This window comes from Peromyscus eremicus, chromosome 2 (assembly GCF_949786415.1).
Source record: "Peromyscus eremicus chromosome 2, PerEre_H2_v1, whole genome shotgun sequence".
NCBI lineage: Eukaryota > Metazoa > Chordata > Mammalia > Rodentia > Cricetidae > Peromyscus > Peromyscus eremicus.
The window spans coordinates 109266445-109288971 of NC_081417.1; the positions used below are offsets into that span (position 1 = coordinate 109266445).

General features: G+C 35.9%; 1 protein-coding gene across 2 annotated transcripts in view; it reads left to right on the forward strand.

The window, feature by feature from the left end:
- The first annotated feature begins 665 nt into the window (after positions 1-665).
- Ift74 (intraflagellar transport 74) overlaps positions 666-22527 on the forward strand; it is a 74201-nt gene continuing 52339 nt past the window's right edge. The window contains exons 1-8 of one of the 2 annotated variants that reach the window (XM_059254531.1): positions 666-778; positions 3446-3580; positions 8088-8223; positions 11146-11194; positions 13599-13697; positions 13873-13933; positions 17275-17334; positions 18819-18880. In XM_059254531.1, coding sequence (XP_059110514.1) covers positions 3461-3580; positions 8088-8223; positions 11146-11194; positions 13599-13697; positions 13873-13933; positions 17275-17334; positions 18819-18880 — 587 coding nt within the window. In that variant the 5' untranslated portion in view covers positions 666-778; positions 3446-3460. Of the gene's footprint in view, positions 779-3445; positions 3581-8087; positions 8224-11145; positions 11195-13598; positions 13698-13872; positions 13934-17274; positions 17335-18818; positions 18881-22527 lie in introns of those variants that run through there. The other variant, XM_059254532.1, reaches the window with a different exon arrangement.

Here is a 22527-nt window from a genome sequence, read left to right on the forward strand (position 1 = left end):
CATAGAGAGACCCTATCTAAAATTAAAAACAAAATAAACAAAAAATAATCAGTCTTAAAATCAGGATATGCTGGTGCTGGCATCCTAATAGACCCCTGAAGTATTCCTTACGGTTTACATTCCTATTTTGGGTGTGCGCATCGGGTTAGATTGGAGCTAGCTATTAAGCAATACATTCAGGTCTTGCTATTAAGGAAGACTGGCCCAGCCAATGCAGTCACTCTCATTTCCTATAGGGGAGCGGCCTGGGCAAGGCAAGAAATCTGTCAAACGTTTAGTTACTCAAACAAACAAAAATCAAATTCCCATTACAAAGAGTTCCGTTCTAAAGAGATACTTGTCCCCCTGGGCTGCATCGTGATTTAGAAGTCAGCCGTCCTAAAAGTGAGACTCTTAAGGACACTCAATTACATAGCCTTCTTCATAAACTTAGGTAAAAAAGGAGCTCTGGTCAAGGAGAGATTAAAGTTACCACTTCTTCTAGGGAAGTATGGAGCGAGAAGAAAAAGGGTGAAAAAGAGAGAAAAGGCTGTCCTCAAATCTCGCGAGACCCCCGCCCGGGTCCAGTTTTAGGTCCCGGGATCAGAGCCGTAGCGCCGGCCAATCAGGAGGGGAATTTTCCGCGCGGAGGCCGTTGCTGGGATACGCGGCGTCGCGCTGGGCTTTGAGGCCTGTCGCCTAGGCTTTGCTTAGGTGAGCGGTGGGGCTCGCTCCGGCTCCTCAGAGAGAGAATCGTGTTGCGGGGACCCCCCCGCCGCCCCGATTCGCACCGGGCAAGGTGAGAAATCTCAGCTCCCGCGCCTTCTCCCTGCGCGGGTTTATCGTTCTGTGGCGACTCCGGACTCACTCCAAACAAAACAAAGTCGAATCTGTGGGCTCTTGGCTGTTTATAATTTGGGGCAGCAGGAAAGCTAGAGTGACAGTGACTAATTGTGCTGGAATTACTGGGTGTTTTTTTACTTCTTTTGAGAAAGTGTTTTAACAATAGGACCTGTCTTTGAAGAAAGTACTTCTTCTAACTTCTGATATCATTTGAAATAATGCTGTGGATGTCTCAGTGCAGTTCAAAACCATAGGGAAGTAGGGGCAGGGTGCTGCTTGGAATAGAAAGATTCTAAAGTTGGTGTGCTTTTGTTTGTTTGTTGTTTTGGACACGAAGAGTTAATTGTATAGATGCCCAAATGGGAATTTTCAGTAAACAAGTGAACGTTCAGAATTGGTGCCTGGTTTGAATGATGGAGTTGTAGACCATGGATTTATGAATTCTTACTACAGTTGGAGCTGAAAAGTGTGTAAGATTGTAGAAGTTGACAGTATAAGGAGGGATCATGGGGTGATGCAAAGAAAAGCAAGAGAAATGCCGAGCTTGGGATGTAGGAATAAAGCACTTTAGTTCAACAGACGTTTTGTTTGCAATCATAGTAATTCCTCCCTCTCCCTTCCTTCCTCCCTCCATCACGGGCATGCACCACCATATCTGGTTTATTTTTTTAAAATTTAGTCAAGTTAGACATATCTTCCCAAGCATTTATTATGTTTTTTTAAAGCAAGTTAATTTCATTTTCCTTAGTGGTGCTGGAGGTTGGTTGATCTGATAGTATTTTTATTTTCTCTACCACTGAACTACTTTCTGAGCCCAAATTTAGTAAATGTTTGTGACTGGGATGCCTTTGTATAGGAGGAGATTAAGAGACACAAAAACATCGTTTCTGCCCGCCACTGAGGCAGACGCTGAGGATTTAAAGATAGGAGCCAGCCCTTGTTCTCAAGGGAAAGGAGCTCTTAAACAAATTCTTTCAGTTACTGTGATAGACACTGCGACAGTAATGTGCAGGATATATGGGCGTATGCGACAGCCCAATAAGCCCTAAGAAGGTGGAGGTGGTTTAGAGTAGTCATGGAAGAATTCCTAGAAAAGCCAGCATGCAAGTTATGTGTTAGGCAAGGAGATTGGTTAAGAGGCTGATATGATAACCTACCTGAATAAGTGATTCCCTAAACTGGCTGCCAGTACTGCATATATAGAGGGGAAAGTATGTGTTTAGCATTTGAAGGAATTAAATTAATAGGCTATTGGAAGAGAGAGGAGAAATCAAGGACCAAATTTCTGACTTGTGTGAGTAGGAGATAATATCAAGAGGAAGAACAGATTTGGGGAGAATGAGAGATTTTCATTAACTTTATCCATGTTTGTCTTGAAAACAATATACCATGTTTGAGTGGAGAAGTTAAATTTTGTATATTAGAAACCTGTTGTGTCAGGGAGATAAGGAGCTGTGAATCCTTAGCTCTTTATTTGCTAAAACCCTGAATATGCATATAAGAAACTGAGACTGTGGATGGCGTTGTGTGGAATGCTGCCATATACAGGCAAGTAGAGGATGCAGGACCCTGAAAAGAGACCTAGAGTAGGCTAGTGTCGTGCTGATTTCATATAGAGTACACACCAGTCAAGGATGACACTCATTTCCCTGTAATGTTGACAGAGGGCATTTAAATGGAGTAGAAATCTAGGAGGTAGTGGAAATAGGCTACTTTATAAAGCCTGATTACATAAGAAGACTTTCTGCACAGGTTAGAGGAGTTTGCAGGACAAATAAATTAGTTTCTGTGGTTAGGAAAAAAATGAACTTGACAATAGAGTGAAAGAAGTAAATTGTAAAGATTGCTGCAGCAGTGGGGATAATATCTCAAGGGAGATGTGGAGTATAACACACGATGGGTTGAAGAGGGCACATCAGAATAGAGTTTAATCTTGAGTGAGAGAGGGATGGCTATTGATACTGGAGAGCAGGATGTGCTAGCTTGGTTTGTATGCTATAAACGTGATGGAATTTATGTCCTTATTTTCTCAGATTACTAGGAAATCAAGTTACTTTCTGAGAGTGATAGGAACAGATGGAAATGTGATTAACGTCTATATAAACCAAGAAGAAAGAATTAGCGTGCCTTGCCTTTGCTGAGATGGGATATTGAGGAAGGAATATTGTAATAAATAATCTCATTTATTTTTCATTTACTTACATATTTTAATTATTTACTATCATTGTATGTGTAAGTGCATGATGTGTGTGTGGTGGTGGATGTTCATACTACAGTGTACATGGGGGGAGGTCAGAGGACAAGTTTGTAGAGTCAATTCTCTTCTTCTACCTTTATGAGAGGGTTCCAGGGATTGAACTCATGTCTTCAGGCTTGCATGACAAGTGCTTTTACCCAATGAGCCATTTCACTAGTCCCAATCCCATATTCTAAATAGAATATTAAAGTAAAATTAAAATAAAATTAAAGCCAATTTAGCTTTGTGGTAGTATCTTGGAATGGCAGCTTTCAAGAAAAAAAAATTGTCATGAATTAAGTATTTGAAGGAAGGATATAATGAGCAATGAGTTTTTGGTGTATGAGACCTCAAAGGAAAATTGAATTATTTTTTGTTTCCAAACAGTGGTTAAAGTGAACAATGGCCAGTAACCACAAATCTTCAGCTCCTCGCCCTATTTCTCGGGGTGGAATAGGGTTAACAGGAAGGCCTCCTTCTGGAATAAGACCCCCATCTGGGAATGTGCGAGTAGCAACTGCAGTAAGTTGGGAATCTGTGCAATAACAGATTTTACTTTGTTGTTCCTTTATTCTGTAAACAATATTAACTGTATGGAAAGTGTTTTAAAATATGTAAAAATACAATGTGGAAGAATAAGACCATTATAAAGGACTTTGTTTAGTGATATCCATAAATATATTTTAAAGCTATAATAGTTTAATAATTTACTTTTTGTAACAGAGCCTTGTACATATTAGGCAAAGGTAAAGCTATCATAATTAAAATTGTACAATGATTTAGAGTCAGAAACAAGAGATAAAATGGACTAAACACAAAATCAAGCATTTGTAAGAATTTTATTAGTAATGTGGCTTTCAAATTAGTTGAAAAATAAGTAGAATATTCTTGAGACCTTGCCCCAAACTTAGTATATTAGTTCTTAAAGTAATTTTTGTCCCTTCTTGTATTATTTATGAGACTTATAAAAAGTGTAGAAACTTGATATTTTAAAGAGTTTATATAGCTGGTAGAGGAAAATATATATAATTACTTAATATAAACTTGATAAAGTCAGAGGACTTTCTAATAATGATAGAAAAACCAAGTACTTCAAAATATTTTTAATTTTTGTATTTGAATGTACAAAAATTGAAAATACCATAAAAATGAAAAGAAATAACAAACTGGTAACTTTTTTCTATATATTGTTCATAACTTTTAAGAAATTGAGACAGAGTCTTCCTAATATAGCTTGGGCTAGTAGCCTTGAACTTAGAATCTTCTTGCCTCAGTCTCCTTAGGGCTGGCTAGGATTACAGACTGTGCTACCACACACACATATCAGTATTCAGAATCTTTTTTTTGGTTGTTGTTGTTGGGTTTTTGTTTTGTTTTTTGTTTTTTGAGACAGGGTTTCTCTGTATAGTCCTGGCTGTCCTGGAGACCAGGCTGGCCTTGGTTGAACCCACAGAGATCTGCCTGCCTCTGCCTCCCGAGTGTGCCGGGATTAAAGGTGTGTACCACCACCACCACACAGCTCAGTATTCAGAATCTTAAGTGAAAAAGCAAACTTTACTAATTTGTATGAGTTTGTTCTATGTTAAAGCTATAAACTCATGGGTTTTTGGTCCTTTTTGGGTATTGGGGAAGAATAGCATTATAAAATTGGGCTCAAAATCTTTCACAATGGTAAAAGAAAAAAGAAGAAAAGACGGGGCTGGAGAGATGGCTCAGAGGTTAAGAACACTGGCTGTTCTTCCAGAGGTCCTCTGAGTTCAATTCCCAGCAACTACATGGTGGCTCACAACCATCTGTAATCAGATCTGACTCCCTCTTCTGTCCTGCAGGGATACATGCAAACAGAACACTGTATACATAATAAATAAATAAGTCTTAAAAAAAAAAAGAAAAGATATAATAGCAGCCAAATATAAATATGTGAATGGTATGAGTAAGAATATTTTGATTGTCACAGAAAATGAAAAAAATACTTATTAGTAACTGTTAGTGGCATAAGTCAATGTAGTCAATAAGACAAATGCCATATTTGAAAAAGTACAAAATTTATAAAGTAATCATTCTAAGAAAAATATAACTACAGAGATTATTACATTTTCATTATTATAATAATAAAAATTTAGAACAAATTGAATGACATTAATAAACATTTTAAAGTTGTTTTTTTTTTTTTTTTGGCTTTTTCGAGACACGGTTTCTCTGTGTAGCTTTGGAGCCTGTCCTGGAACTTGCTCTGTAGACCAGGCTGGCCTTGAACTCAAAGAGATCTGCCTGCCTCTGCCTCCTGAGGGCTGGGATTAAAGGTGTGAGCCACCACCACCCAGCTAAAGGTTTAGTTTTAGTTATATGTATATGTGCATTTGTGCCTGTGGGAATGTGCATGTAAGTATAGGTACCAGTGGAAGCCAGAAGAAGGTGTCCAATTTCTTCCAGCTATAGTTACAGGCAATTGTGAGCTTCTGGACATAGTGCTGGGTAATGAATTGGCAGTCTTCTGGAAGAGCAGTAATTGCTCTTAACCACTGAGCCATCTTTCCAGCCCCATAAGCAAATCTTAAATAATTTATGTCTGTTATTAAAAATATGTCTGGCTATTATTAAAATTATTTTTAATTATACTTGGGAAAACTGTTATTATTGTAATACATAATTTAAAAAGCAATGTAATATCAATTTTACATAGTAATATACATTTAAATGTTGATAGAAATGAAATGGTAGGCTAGGAATGGTGGCATGCCTGTAATCCCAGCACTCTAGGGGCTGCAGCAGGAGAACCATGAATTCAAAGTCAGACTGGGCTACATAGTTCCAAGTTACCCTGAGATAATAGCAAGATCCTATCCAGGCCAGGTTGAGACAATAGGAATAGGTGTCTCAGAAAACAAACAACAACAAAACCCTTTTCTTTGATATAGTATTTTCTGTTATTCATACATAGGGTTTTGAGTAACTGAGAAAGTATGTAGTACTGGTATTCAAGCTCCAACAATAGGCTAATTGTAGAAGTGGTATAATACTGAGTCCTGTGTTTAAAGGACAGCACTTTTCTCTTTTTTTAGGGAATAAATGATAGTCAGGTTTTCTTAAATTTTTATGATTTTTTTCTAGAGTTTCAGATAATAGTATTATATCATTATAACCTAAGATGGAAATATTTTTTCTGAAGTCTTCATATATATGGTATTTTTCTCTTGTTCTATTAATAATTGATTCTTTTGATGCTTGTAAATTAAATACTTGCAAAACTAATCTGACAGTATTAGCCAACTCCTAATTGCCATGCACTTTATGTAACTGTGTGATGTCTGTGGTTGTGAAATGAGTGATGTTCTTGGTAAAACAGTGGCTGACTTGAGAGCTTCTTCCTATACCAGGTATTGTCAGCTGTTTGGTATATATGCTATAAGACTATTCTATGCATTTACAGACACAAAAGCACAAATGCATATGTATCTTGTGGTCTTGATTCAAAATCAGGGTAATACTTTGTTGGGTTTTTAGGGAGACCTGCTCCCTCTTTTTCCCCTAGGGTACTCTTAAGGAGAGAAGTGAGGAATATGTAGATAGAAGTATATATAGAGAGACAATTAGAAACACAGGATAGCTCCGGAGGGCCTGGATCCTTATCCACTCTATCCTTCTGTCTCTACTAAAGGACTATTTTTTTTGGCGGGGGTGGGGGTGGGGGTGGGGAGGTGGGGTCTACTAAAGGACTTTTAAAGGAATGCCAAGGGGTGGAGCAAAAGACCTCCCTCCAGCACAGCCAAGTGCAGACCATCCCAAACACCTGGTGATCATGCATGTGGTCAAGCCATCCCCTAATACAGCCCTGCTTTGTAAAACAAGCTCAGATATCACTAGGAAACCTTTGTGGGCTCCCATGGTTTTTGTTTTTTTTTGTTTTTTTTTTTTTTTTTTTTTGTCCCTTTCAGTAATATATTTTTGAATATTCTTCCAAATGAATACATGCATTCACACTTTATTCCATTTTCTTATCCTCTGTACTTCATCTGGTAAATGAGAAAGACAGGTGATTTAAGTAGTTCTCCTATGTCTGCTTGCATAAAGCAGAAGAAAGAATTGTTTAGAGAACTTCCAAAGCAAAGACTTCTCAGTCTCTCCTCAAAACCACTGTGGGCAACCCTGAGCACTTTGGTTTGAATTACAATTGTTTTTGTATTCAGCAGTCTCTGGAATATGTACGGGTGTTGGCAATGTAGCTAAATAGCTTCCAAGTAATTCTCTGAGTCACTTAAGAACTGGGTAGTTGGATAGTGGTAAAGGCTACCAGGTAGCAGAAATAAAAACAACAAAATAAATGGCGAAAATTTAATAATCTAAAATTTCTACCCCGTACTTAATCTTCTGTCCATTTGTCTTTGGCAGAGAGAGAAATAAAAGAAGAAGGATAAAAAGGTAGAAGACACAGAGGGCTTTTGGAACAGTTTCACATTGCCTTTATAAGTTCCCATGACTTATGTGCTGTATAGTTGACAAGAAGAGAGTTGTGGCTTTTCTCAGGATATGTAATAGTACTTTTTTTTTTTAATGAAAAATTTCTTTTTCTTAGTTTTAAAGAAAATATATACTCATTATAATAATGCTTTAAACACCAGATTCTCTAAAGGAGAAAATCAACTGTAATATCATTATGTAAAAATAATGATACTTTAAATTTTTTCTTACATTTATTTATTTATCTGGGTGGAAAAGTGGGGAGCACATTCCGTGATGCCCATGAGGAGGTCAGAAGAAAACGTGTGGGAGGCAGTTCTCTTCTACTGTGTGGGGTTCAGGAATCAAACTTAGATCATAAGGTTTGTTAGTAAGCACCCTTATCTAAGGGCCCTACTTTTCGTTTTTTTAGGTAAGTGGTTTTTGTTTTGTTTTGTTTTGTTTTTGGTATGTAGTCCAAGCTGTCCTTGAACTTAAATTTTTAGAAAAATTCCCTTTATAATCTTATGTTAGTAGATATGTACTGTTTTTTTCCTGGTTTAACAAGAGTGAAATCTTGTTTGTCATTTAGATGCCACCCACAACAGCAAGACCAGGTTCTCGTGGTGGTCCCTTAGGGACTGGTGGAGTTTTGTCATCTCAAATCAAAGTTGCTGATCGTCCTGTAACCCAACAAGGTTTGAGTGGAATGAAAACTGGCATGAAAGGTATTTTATTTTTTTGAAGATGAATATGTTTTGTTCCAAAACTATTACAGCACATCTTAATACATGAGAAATGAAGAATGTAGTTCTTTTTCTTTGACTTATAAAATTGTTGTGAAATAATAGAATACATGTGAAATATATTATGAACTAGAAAGCTATATGCATGTATGTATGTGTGTGTGTATATACATATATATATATATATATATATGACCTACTTTGAGCTTTATTTTTCTGACCATAGAGTTTTGCTATAACTGAAAGAAATTTAAAGAAAAGTTTATGATCAGGGACTAGATTTTCATTACTACATGAAAGTATTTTGAAATTCTTAGAATGGCACTCACTGGGCCAGTGAGATGGCATCAGATAAAGGGTCCTGATGCCAGGCTTGATTATCTGGGTTTGATCTCCAGGAGTGACATGATGGAAGGAGAGCACCAACTCTCACAAGCTGTACCTTCACCTCCACGTGTGCCGTGGCACACACCCGTACACATACAATTTAAAACTTTAATGTAATAAAAATTTAAACATTATTGAAAACATTTATTGGAAGTTAAAAAATTCCCTCTTTTTCTCCATTATAATGACTAAGAAAATAAATGAGACTGACATACTTCTCTTTAAGGCATAATAATATATTTTATTTTTTATTTATTTTTGAGACAGTCTCATAAATAGTGGTTTTACATTCACTATGCAACTGAGGATAGTCTTGAACTCCTTTCTTCTTACATCACCTCTCTCAAGTGTAGATATTACCACACTTGACTTAAATAAGTTCTTTTAGTATGACGCCAGAGATTGAACCTAGGACCTTGTGTATGCTAGGCAAATGCCCTACCATTAAGTCATATCCCTAGCACTATTACACTATACTTGTTTCAGAATTTTGATCACTGTTATGTATGAATCCAAACCGTGATTGAAATTTTTAGGGTTTGTGTGTGCGTGTGTGTGTGTGTGTGTGTGTGTGTGTGTGTGTGTGTGTCTAATGATTTCTGAGGGCTAAAGGTACTCCTGAGGTGCAAAGTTAATTTTTTTTTTTTTTTTTTTTGGTTTTTTTGAGATAGGGTTTCTCTTTGTAGTTCTGGTGCCTGTCCTGGATCTCGCTCTGTAGACTAGGCTGGCCTGGAACTCAGCAAAGTTAATTTTAAGATAAATTACAATATAAATATAATAATGATGATATAACTATATAACATTGATAAGACATTGTAAGTTGTAGGCAGTTTTTGTTGGGACCACCAGTCAGCTCTGTCCTGCCAACCCGCTTCCAAATAAACATAGAGACTTAATATTAATTATAAATGCTCAGCCTATAGCTTGGCTTGTTACTACCTAGCTCTTACAACTTAAATTAACCCATCTTTCTTTTCTAATACCACATGGCTCATGGCTTGTTACCTCATTTTCTACATGTCCTGCTTCCACAGCATCTGGCTGGAGACTCCTCAGACTCCGCCCTTCTTCCCGGTGTCCTCCTAATCTGGCTCTCCTGTCCAATCTCTTCCTGCCCAGCTGTAGGCCCATCAGCTCCCTGTTAACCAGTGAGAGCAATACACATCCACAATGTACACAGATTGTTCCACAGCCTAAGTCATCTGGATGGTTTTAAGTAGTACATACATTATGTGCGATAATTAATGTACATACATTATGTGAAAATACTGCAGAGCTTTATTGGAGATTTGAACATCCCTGAATTTCAGTTTCTATTGTAGTCCTGAAACTAATTCCCTTTAGATACCAAAGGAGAACTGTATTTTTATTATTTAATTTTATTATTATCATTATTATTGTTATTAGTGTGTGTGTGTGTGTGTGTTTGTGTACAGGGGTTGAAGAGACACGTGTGTCCGAGTGCATGTAGGGAAAGTCAGATGATAACTTTCTGGAATTGGTTCTTTTCTACTATAGGTTCCTGGGGTCAAACTCAGGTTGTCAGGCCTGTGTGGCAAGAACATTTACCCATTGGGCCATCTTGCCAATTCTAACCACTGTACTGTAGTAGTATGGGGTTCCTTTCAGGAGACTTAATTTTGTATACCATATTGCTTACTAAGTAGAAAAACCATTGATTATTTAGAAATTTTTGCTTAATTATTAAGAATACAAAAAATGAGTCAAAATTATTATGTCTCTGACCTTCATATGTGTGCTATGGCACATGCCCCCCCCCCATCATACAAGCTAATGATAATAAAATAGCATTTTTGAAAAGTCCTTTTGTACTGCTATGTTCTAGGCTTTCATAGGTCTAGTTTCTGTCTAGTTAGTCTGTCCTGTGATGTCTAGTTTCTTTTTTTTTTTTTTTTTGGTTTTTTGAGACAGGGTTTCTCTGTGTAGCTTTGTGCCTTTCCTGGGACTCACTTGGTAGTCCAGGCTGGCCTCGAACTCACAGAGTTCCGCCTGGCTCTGCCTCCCGAGTGCTGGGATTAAAGGCGTGCGCCACCACTGCTCAGCCTAGTTTCTTTTTAAAAATACTGTATTATTATTTTTTAAATTATATATGTACGTGTATGTATCTATGTGTGGGTCTGTGCACATAACAAGAGGCGCTCAGATTCCTTAGAGTTGAAGTTACTGGCAGTTGTGAGCTGCCCAATGTGGGTGCTGGCAATTGAACTTGGGTCCTCTGGAAGAGCAGTATGTGCTCTTAACCACTGAGCCATTTCTCCAGACCAGAGTCTTGTTTCTTAACAGCCTCACTTTTAGTCTCATCCTTGTGGTCTAAATTCAGCCTCCTTTATGTCATGATTCTAGGATACTTGTTTTCAGTGGTTCTTCGTGATGTGTTGAGACATTCGTGAGGAATGTCTGAGAACTGTGGCATGTAATAGTGGTTGTGCTTTGGATTTGTTATTTTGGTCATTTTATAACAGAGCATTAATATTCACATTAAAAACATTTTTTTAGGTCCCCAGAGGCAAATTTTAGACAAATCTTACTATCTTGGACTTCTTAGGTATGTAAAATAAATGTTTTCTATGCATGACCTTGGAGTTTAGTTGTAGTTATTTGAGTAATTAGTTATTTTTTGAGTTTAAAGAATAATTTTATATTTGAACATAATTTCTGCATAATAATACAGTTAGACTGAAATCCGGTACAAGGAGGTGCATTCCGGTGCCCACATGTGGGTTAATATTCATACAGTTGTGTGGGTGTATGTGGCTGCTGGAGGATGACCTTGGGTGTCAGTTTTCAGACACAGTCCACCTGTTTTTGAGACAGGATCTCTTTGCTGTCCTAGAACTTGCTAAGTAGGCTAGGCGGCTGACTGTTGAACCTCAGTGAGCCTCCTTGTTCATGCCTCCCTGGGGCTGGGATTAAGCATGGACCACCAAACTCAGCTGTTTTACGTGGGTTCTCGGGATTGGACACAGGTTTTTGTGCTTGCAAGACAAGTACTTTATCAACAACTAAACTATCTTCCCAACCCTAGGCTGAGAGTTTATGTTTTATGTAGTTTTGTGTATGTAAGCTGTATATTTTGTCTCAGTCTGTTTGTGCTGCTGGATTAAAATGCCAGAGACTGGTTAAGTTATAAATTACAAGACTTTATTTCTCATAATTACAGAAGTGGGGAAGTCTTGTGATCAAGGCACTAGGAGCTTTGGTGTCTGGTTAGGACCTTTTTCTTACAGATGGCACCTTTTTATCTTTATGTCATGGAAGAGCAAAGCAAGACCAACATAGCTCCCTCCAGCCCTTTTATAAGGCACCAACATCCTTGAAATAGCCTTCATGGCCTAATTACAAACCGAAAGGCTCAATTCCCTTTTTGGGGGGAGGTGGGTGGAGTAGGTGTGTTGAAACAAGGTCTCTCTACATAGCCCTGCTGTTGTGGAACTCATTATGTAGACCAGGCTGGCCTCTAACTCACAGAGATCTGTCTGTCTCTGCCTCCTGAGTGCTGGGGTTAAAGGCATGCACCACCACTGCCTGGCAAGTTTCAATGTGAGTTCAAGAGGGAACACAGACATTCAAATCATATCATGAAGTTCACTTGTTTCATGAAGTGATAATAATCTTTTATGCTTTTTAGTATTATTCTGAAAATATTATTCATATATTGAAATATCACTGATTGTACTAATAAGAAAGGAAGGGTTTATTTGTTAATACTGTAATCATCCACAGAGCTTTGTGTAAGTATATATTTGGTCATTTGATACATGCTTGCCCTAATTCATAAGCCCCTCCCCATTTTTGTAATTATTTTGAGTTGGAGAGTCACTGTATAGCCTTGGCTGTCCTTGAACTCATTATGTAGACCAGGCTAGACTCAACTCACAGAGATCAACTTGCCTCTGCTTTTTAAAGGTGTGCACCACCATGTCTGGCTTCAGGCCTTTTAATAAGGTCTTTAAATGAAGAATTTTAAAAGAAATACATTATTTTAATTTTCTGTGTATGAATGTTATACATGTATGTATGTATTGCAGCACATGCATGCCCTTTGCTTGTGGAAGTCAGAAGAGGGCATTGGATCCCCTGGAACTGGAGTTAGGATGGTTATGAGTTGCCATGTGGATGCCAGAAACTGATCCCTGGTCTTACCTACTAAGCTGTATTAATTATTCTTCACCTAATAACTTTCTCTCCTCAGATGTCCTAGTGACTTATCTCCGGTTTGTTTGGTTTTTGGTTTTGCTTCTGTTTTTTGAGACAGTGCCCTACTCTACACTTGCTGATTTGGAGCTCATTGTACAGACTAAGCTGTCCTCAAACTTGTATTGATCTTCCTGCCTCCGCCTCCGCTGTATGTTGGGATTAAAAGTGTGTACTACAGTGCCTATCCTGTCGTCATCTTTGATGATTAGAGACTCTATGTCAGTTAATTTTTCTCATTTGTTCAGTGGAATAAGATGAGATAGTCATCATTCTTAATCACAGAAACCCTGAAACTATTCTTTTTAATGAATTTAATAAAACCATACATATTATTATACATCTATTGGAGGATTTATTGAGGCAACTCCAGGTAGTTAAAAAGGAGGTTTATTTTGGGGGGTGACTTCCAGCTAGTAAAGGGGTTGGTTACAGGATCTGGGAGAGGTGAGGTGCAGTCCAGCTGGGTTCTCTGGAGAACTCCGCTCGGTCTACCATCCAGCATCCAGGATCACCAGGAACCAAGAGAGCTAGCACATCCGAATCTCGGGTCTTAAGGGCTCCTGTCTCAGCCACTTCAGGGGCAGGTCATAGGTAGGCATGACAGTTACCGGAAGCCTCACTGGGGGTAGTACTTCCAGGTCAAAGCTGGAACAGCTACCCACTACACACATTTATGAAAACTTTATTTTGTTTAACTTGTAGTCTTTTCTGAGTTAGAAGCATTTCTAAATTTCTTCTTTCTTTTCACTTAGGAGCAAAATAAGTGAACTTACAACTGAAATTAGTAAACTTCAGAAAGAAATAGAAATGTACAACCAAGAAAATTCAGTGTATTTGTCATATGAGAAGAGGTGAGTAATTTTATAGTTAAAACATGCAAGATCTTTATTAGGAATCCTACCACTGAATGTCAAGTCAGTATTCATTCAGTATTAGGAACATCATTTATTAAATATGACACCATCCCTAAGGTTCTGAATATTGATCTGCTTGTGTATTTATGAGTGCGTTTGCTTTTGTTTATAGGGCAGAGACATTAGCTGTTGAAATTAAAGACTGTCAAGGACAACTAGCAGACTACAACATGGTATTGCCTCTTTTCTCATAATTTCACTTGGTGCCTTGTTTTCATGATCCTGCCACTTAAAAATATAATTTAAATACCAAATAATACACAACTGTATATATATTTCTTGTGAAAAAATTACAAGTATAAAAATACAGAAATTAAATGCCTTTTTCATTTTTCCTTCATTTCCTTCCCCAGAAATAACTTGGCTTAACAGATTAATAGGAATTCTTATAATTTTGTTTGCATCTTAAAAAACTATTTTAAAAAATATTTATTTTACTTATTGTTTATTTACTTATTATTATTGTGTGTGTGTGTGTATGTGTGTGTGTATGTGTGTACAGGCACATTCATGGAGGTCAAATGACAACTTGTGTAAGTCACTTCTTTTCTGCCATATGGGTCCCAAGAATCAAATACAGGTCACTAGCCTTGGTAGAAAGCTTTACCTGCTGAGCCATCTTGCCAGTCCCATCTTTTTTTAAAAACACTCATAAGTCATACAAAAGCTTTTTTCCCCTTACAAATGTTTGAATAGTCATCTTTTTAAAGCACTATAATTTATCAGCTATAAATGATTCCATTGCTTTAAAAACACCTTTACCTTGGTATGGAGAGCTGTCATCATGAAATTTAAAAACTTACTTAGCATACAGATTACCTGCATTTGTATGTTTAATTTTATGTGCATTCTGTCAAAGTAGAGTATGCTCATAAAAGTAGTTCCATCAAGGATGTTACCCACTGTGGACTATCATTTTGGTAATGCTGTTAACCACTGTCTAGGAAGTTTCTAGCATCAGAATTTTCTTCTGTCTAATTCCTTAGGCACATTAAACAGTTATGGTGGGTTGATTTGATGAGGTGACTAGCTTTTGTCTCCACTGTTGATTAGGTAAATTGTAATATGACTAATTAATATTGTTAATACTTATCAGTGAAATTCTGCTAATTAGAGTATATTATGGTTCTTAAATTTTCTGATCACCATAGTCTATAAAAAATACCTTGAGACCCAATATTAATTACTATTTTTTTAGTAAGTGTTGTTTTATATTATTTATTGTTTTAAAGATTTTTGTTTTAATTATGTGTATATGTGTGTGCCCACACATGAGTGAGTGCCATTACCCTCAGAGGCCAAAAAAGGGTGATAATGTTGAATCCCTGGAGTTGGAGTTATAGACAATTAAAACTGCCTGATGTGGGTGGTAGGAACTGAACTCATCCTCTGTAAGAGCAGTACATGCTTTTACCTGCTGTGCCATCTTTCTAGCACCTGATATTCTATTTTAAATATGAGAAAATCAGAGATTTTATTTAAAAGATGTTGTTCGAATCTTAGATGTCCTTTTAATAAAAACCCAGAGCAAGATATTAGGGTGAAAGCTGGAAGATCAGAGAAGCAGAGCAGCCAGCCACTAGTTCTTACCTCTACGAAATCCTCAGCAAAGAGAGTGAGTTCCTGTTTCCTCACGCCTTTTATACCTTTCTCTGCCCTGCCATATTACTTCCTGGGATTAAAGGCGTGTGTGCCTTCCAGACAAAGGCATGAGATCTCAAGGGCTGAGATTAAAGGTGTATGCCACCACTGCCTGACCTCTATGTCTAATCTAGTGGCTGGCTCTGTCCTCTAATCCTCAGGCAAGTTTATTAGGGTACATAATATATCACCACAAAAAGAAAAGTTACTTTTGTAAAATATTTAAGTATTAAATATTTTTACTTATGCTGGAATGTATTAGGTAAATAAATATAAAATGTCAAAGAATAAACTAAAATAATTAAAAATATTAATACCATGTAAAACATGGTATTTATGGGTTTAATGAGCTAATATTCATTGAATAGAAAGAAGTTAACTGGTGATCTGATATATAACTAGCATTCAGGTATTTTAGGTCTTACTACCACTAATTTATATTACAAATACAAAAAAGTATTACATTTTAAAATATAAAATAGAGATTACAGTGTTATAAATATAACAAAATAAAGCTTAGTCTTTTATCATCAACTACACCTAAATAGTTTTTTGTAGATGTAATCAACTTTCTTATTAAATAAGAAACACAGAACCAATGCAAAGAAGAAAGCCAAGAGATCAAAACCTTACCCTTCCTCCTGAGGTGGTCCTACCTCTCCGAACCAGAGCTATTCCTGTGTTAAAGTCTTTATATAGAGTTCCTGTTCTGCCTTCTCATTGGTTGTAAACCCAACCACATGACCGCCTCGTCACGGCCTGTCTGTATAGGCCTCCAGATTTTCTGTGATTGGTATTGAGATTAAAGGCATGTGTATCCAATACTGGCTGTATCCCTGAACACACAGAGACTTACTTAGCTCTGCCTACCAAGTGCTGGGATTACAAGCGTACGCCACCACTGCCCTGCTTTCCTATGGCTTGCTAATAGCTCTGACCCCTGGACAACTTTATTTATTAACATAAAATAACATTTTAATACAAATAAAATATCACCATAGTTTTTGACTATTTTGATTAGTTTTTTTTTTTTACTAGTTTGACCTTTTATTTAAAAAAAAAAAGAATCCTCTCACAGTCAAAAACATTCCTAAAAACAACAAAATTCTGCCAGAGTGCTTTAATCCCAGCACTCTGGAGGCAGAGGAACTCAAATCTCTGAGTTCACGATCAGTCTGGTATGCAGAGCAAGAGCCAGTGAGACACTGTCTCGAAACTAAGATCAAATTCTGGCTCTGCTACTTCCTACATTTCTTTAAAAAGTGGCGTATAATTTATACTTGCTGAGAGTGTTGTAAAAACTGAGTTACTGCAGACACCAGGCCCTAATCGCTGTCTGGGACAAGGGAGAGCTGTGTTATTAGCTGTGGATGCCATTGCCTGATTTAAGGATTAGACTTACTAGTGTACTGTTCATGCTTTGCTCCACTGCTTTATAAAAATTTTTAGGAAGGAAAGTTGTTTTACATTTTCATTAGTATAAGTTTCTAAAACAGTTAATGTTTCCAGGAGGGGAAAAATACAAGTGGCAGATAGTTTTCAATGCTGCTTTTTTGTGTTTCAGACCTTTCTTTATAAACTTGATCTTTTCCAAGCAGGGATAGCTCTTCAGTGTTCTTAAAGGAACAGTATTTCATCACTTCTCACTTTTCCACACCAAAAATTTAGTTTACTTATTGGCTAAATGAAGAGTATGTTTAGTTTTTTAATACTATTTTTCACTGTGATTCAATATTTTTTCTTAGAAAGTAAGACACCTGGTAGTATTAACACTGAAATGACTAGCTATTTATAAAAAATAAGTATGTGTATTAAGACTTACTTAAAACATTAAGGCTAACAAAATGGTGTTTTGTTATATTTTTGCTTTTAGTTGGTAGATAAACTCAATACCAATACTGAAATGGAAGAAGTAATGAATGATTACAACATGGTAAGAAAATATATAAATATAAGTACTAATTGTGTATAAATCATATCCTCTAAAATAAAGCATTTATCTGGAAACAGTTTGATAAAACCTTATGGACATTAGAGGTCGTTATGACTCTGATCATAAATATCACAATTATGGTTAAGTACCTTTCATTGTTCTTTATATCCCTGTTGCTGTTGGAGTAAATGTTTTAATATCTGTCAATAAAGCTCTGCTTCACCTGATCTTATACTAGGGAAGAACCATCTTGGATATATATTAGCTCACAATATTTTGGTTTATAACTTTTTTAGGTTTTAATTTTTTTTAAATGGAATTAAAACTCAATAGAAATAATACCTTTAAAAATCTTACTTTTTTTTAGTTAATTATTTAAAGTGCATGGATGTTTTGTCTGCATATCTGTCTATGCCCTGTGCCCTCAGAGGCCAGAGAAGGCATCAGTTTGCCTAGGACTAGAGTAACAGACAGTTGTGAGCCTCTACATAGGTGCTGGGAAATGAACACAGGTCTTCTGGAAGAGCAGCAAGTGCTCTTAACTGCTGAGCAACTTTCCAGTGCCTCCGTATAGTTTTTCTAACAAGGAGAAGGAGGAATGGATATGATACCAGGCATAGCTAATAATACTGACTTTGGTAAAGGAGAATTTGTCTTCAGTATGCATGTTAATATCTAACTTATTTTCATTTTAAATGTTTGGATAAAATATAACAAAATTCTATAGCTTATAATTTATTTACATGATCGAAGAAACAGCATTTTTTTTTCTTTCTTTTTCTGAGACAGGGTTTCCCTGGGTAGCCCTTATCTATTCTGGAACTCCTCAGTACACCAGGCTGACCTCAAACTCAGAGATCTGTCTACCTCTGCCTCTTAAGTGCTGGAATTAAGGGCATGCTTCACATCAGCCTAGCTAAAAAACCCAGAATTTTAAAAATGAGTTCTAAATTTGGGGTTCTAAAATAATTTAGTAAGTTATTTTTAGTTTCACAAACTTGGAAACGAATTTTATTGCTAGAAATAAATATCAAAATCTTTAAAAAGCATTTGGTCATTTATTTGGGGTAGGTCCAGATTTAGGTCTGTGTATATACAGTCAGCTAGGAGTACTTAGGAAATCATGAAAAGTTTAAGAACAAAATTGCGTTGATTCTAAATTCAGCAGTGGCTAATCAAGTATTTATTGAACATACAGTTTGTTTTTGAAATGGTTTTTACATAAATTAAGTTTAAAATTAATTATTAGGCAGATCACTAAAGAAAAATGAATTATTTTGGTATGAGCTTATAATGTCAATATAAAGGACTAATTTATCTGATAGTGTTCCTTGTTAGATGAAAGTTGTATTTTTTTCTAATTTTTACATTTGGCATTATTACAGTAATCTCATTTAGTTCAAAGACAGAGTAACCTTTACAGAGTTTGGTTTGATTGGTTACCCTTTTTTAATGACTAACTTTTGTGTTAATTGTTTGCACAGCTTAAAGCTCAAAATGATCGAGAAACACAGAGTATGGATGTCATATTTACCGAAAGACAAGCGTAAGTTCAGATTCATAAATGAGTTTTGATACATGGTTTAACTTGTGAGTCATTTATTTCCTTATAAAATTTAAACTTTTTCTCTTATTTTGCTTTTTTAAATTAATTAACTAATTGTTAGATTCTTACGAAGCAATATCTTACTCTGTAGTGTAGGCTACTTTAAACTCACAAGGATCTTCCGGCCTCAGCCTCCCAAGTGCTGGGACTACAGATAAGAACCACACCTGGCCTGGTGTGTTAGTGCATGCCTTTAATCCTAGCACTTGGGAGGCAAAGGCAGGCAGATCTCTGTGAATTTGAGGCCAGCCTGGTCTACAAATTGAATTTCAGGATAGCCAGAGCTGTTTCACAGAGAAACCCTGTCTCATTAAAACAAAACAAAATAAAACAAATGAGTAAAAAAACAAAACAAAACAAAACAAAAAAACCACAACTGGCATCTTAGTGACCTCTTACAGTTAAAGTATTTGTTTGTAGTAGAAAATGTATCATTTTTTATCTTAATTTACCATAACATCTCAATACAAAATTTATCTTAATGTCAAATATATGCTATCTTAATTTACTCCTAAGGAGCTAAATTTTATACAAAAGAAAGGACTACTCAATTCTATAAATATGATTTCTGCTTCTAAGAACTTAAACTCTAAGATGAATTATGTCTTTATATCTACTCTTAGAACTTACCATAGGCTTTTAACAAGTTTGAATTATGGCATTTTAGTTCTACTTTAATGAAGAAGTTATTAGTCAGTAGGCTTTGTACATTAACTGGCATTGATGATAATTATACTAGTATTCTCTATGCTGTCTATAGATTATGTGTATTTATACATAGCTTATTTAGAAAGACTAAATATGAACTAGCTTTGATTTCAATAATAAAATGTAACAATAATCCCTACAAAGATAGTAAATGTGAATTAAAATAATTTTTAAAATTAGTTTTGAACCACATTAGATACAGCAGCGTATGGTAAGGTAAATGTAAAAGTTGAGCTATGGTGTATAAAAGTATGTATAGTATTCTGTTCCAGAAGCTTACTACTGTTAATCTGTTTGAGAGCAAGAATAATTATTAACCAAAATTATTGAACTTTATTAACACCAAATATACTCCCATATTACTTCTATAGTAAATAACCTGATGAAGAATAGGTTGCTTAATATAATGAGGAAATATTTGGAAGAGAAATAGAACTCATCTGTTGATTAGAAACAAAGGAGTATCTTTCCCCACCAATCATTAATACTGCTATACATAGTTTTCTTAAGTATGGAAAAGCTGGCAGCCTCTTTCTTATACAAGAACACTAAGCTCTTTTTTGAAAGGTTTTCTTGCTTCCTTTCCTCTCTTTTCCTTCCTGCTTTGAAACCATTGAGCAAACATATACCATTTACTTACTGTATGTAAGATACTCTTCTAAGTACTAGAAAAATTACATATGCAAACATATAAGCTGTAACTTTGAATGCTTCAAAGAATTTAAGATTTATGTGTCCCTATTCCATTATCTCAGAATTTATGCTAATACCCAAGTTGTATATATAAATTTTACAGTTACATGTTTTAAAAGTATATCTGCTGGAAATAAAAAGTAAAAATTTTGCCGGGCGGTGGTGGCGCACGCCTTTAATCCCAGCACTCGGGAGGCAGAGCCAGGCGGATCTCTGTGAGTTCGAGGCCAGCCTGGACTACCAAGTGAGTCCCAGAAAAGGCGCAAAGCTACACAGAGAAACCCTGTCTCGAAAAACCAAAAAAAAAAAAAAAAAAGTAAAAATTTTGAAAAGTATTTGGTCACTAGGCTTAATCTTGACTGTGTTTAGAGGAACTAAGAAAGATCATACATATAGACAGCATATGTCAAAAGCTTCCATTTTTGCCATCACTTAGTGTGGCTTGATTCTCTGGTTTATTATGGAAAACCTGTCCAATATAAGCTGGTTGTAAGTATAGCCTCAGCATATGATTGCAACAATATTTACATATTAAATATATGATTTTAATTGAGTTATCTGGCTAGTTTGGCATTGGTAAAGATCAGTTGTCCTTTAAAAGCATATTAGTTACAATTTTATATTAATTTATTTCTCCTCAGTCAGATATTTACTAAATACCCAATAATGAACTGTTGAGTATAAGAGATCAGGTGCAATCTTTCCTTATTTATAATTTTATTTTGTAGTATTTCTCAAAGATTAATTTTTAGATATTCTAGGCAGAAAATGATATTTTAGCAGAATGATAGATTATTTAAAAAAAGATACCTTAATTGTGTTTTAAAATTGATACTTAGAACTATTTATAATTCATAAGATTAGATATATTTATATTCTTTATGTTACTATAAACATGAGAAAAATATGTATTAACAAATATCAGTCTTTTGGTTTAAGGGATATATTTTATTTTCCATCTGTGGACATTCCAAATGAATGTACTATTTACATAACTTTAAAAATTTTTTAAATTTATTTACTGTGTGTGTGTGTGCATGTATGTATGTGTGTTGGCATACATGTACCATAGTGTACATGTGGAGGTCAGAGGACAACTTGATTCTCTTCTCCCACCATGTGGGTCTGGGGATTGAACTCAGGTTGTCAGGCATGGTGCATGGCCTTTTAACTGCTGAACTATTTTTTTTTTTAAGATTTATTTATTTATTGTGTATACAGTGTTCTGCCTGCATATATGCCTATATGCCAGAAGAAGGCACCAGATCTCATTATAGATAGTTGTGAGCCAACATGTGGTTGCTGGGAATTGAATTCAGGACCTCTGGAAGAACAGCCAGTGCTCTTAACCTCTGAGCCATCTCTCCAGCTCAACTGCTGAACTATCTTGTCAGCACTGTTTATGTAACTTTTCAAAAGGATTTTTTTGGGGATATGGCAAGATCTACATTATTAGTCTTTTTGTAAGATGTTATCATATACATTCTTTTGAATATCTTTTTTTTATATTTTTTTTGTTTTTTTGTTTTCATTTAACTTTATTTTATGTGCATTGGTGTTTTGCCATGGGTGTCGGGTCCCCTGGAACTGAGGTTACAGACAGTTGTGAGCTGTCATGTGGGTGCTGGGAATTGAACCCAGGTCCTCTGGAAGAGCAGGCAGTGCTCTTAACCACTGAGCCATCTCTCCAGCCCCGAATATCTTTATTAAATAGAAATTGGAACACCAGAATTGAGCATTGTATACCCATGTATCCATTTCCAAGTTCTGTCAGCACATTTCCAGTATGCTCCGTCTTCAACTCTGGTCACTGTCCCTTTCCATGTATGTGGATGAAGAAAATCATAGAAAATATGCTACATATTTAAGTAAAGTTCATTGTTTTACAAATAGCCTTATCTCTAAAATATTCAGATAAATACACTTAGTTTTCCCACAAATAGAATGGTAAAAACAGATTTTGCTAATTTCTAATTCCACTCTTGAAACTTGTAAGTGGTTCAAATTATATTTGCAGCTAAGCCATTATAAGAGAACTGGTAAGCATTTCGCTTTAGATAGACCCTTCCTATTTAGGGCTAGTGTTTCCAGAGCATGTCCTTTGGTCTGTTAAAGTGCTGTTAGCTATTAGCTGTATTTCCAAGAAAAGGTTTGGTTATCAAGTAAATTTTATATTTTCTTTGTGT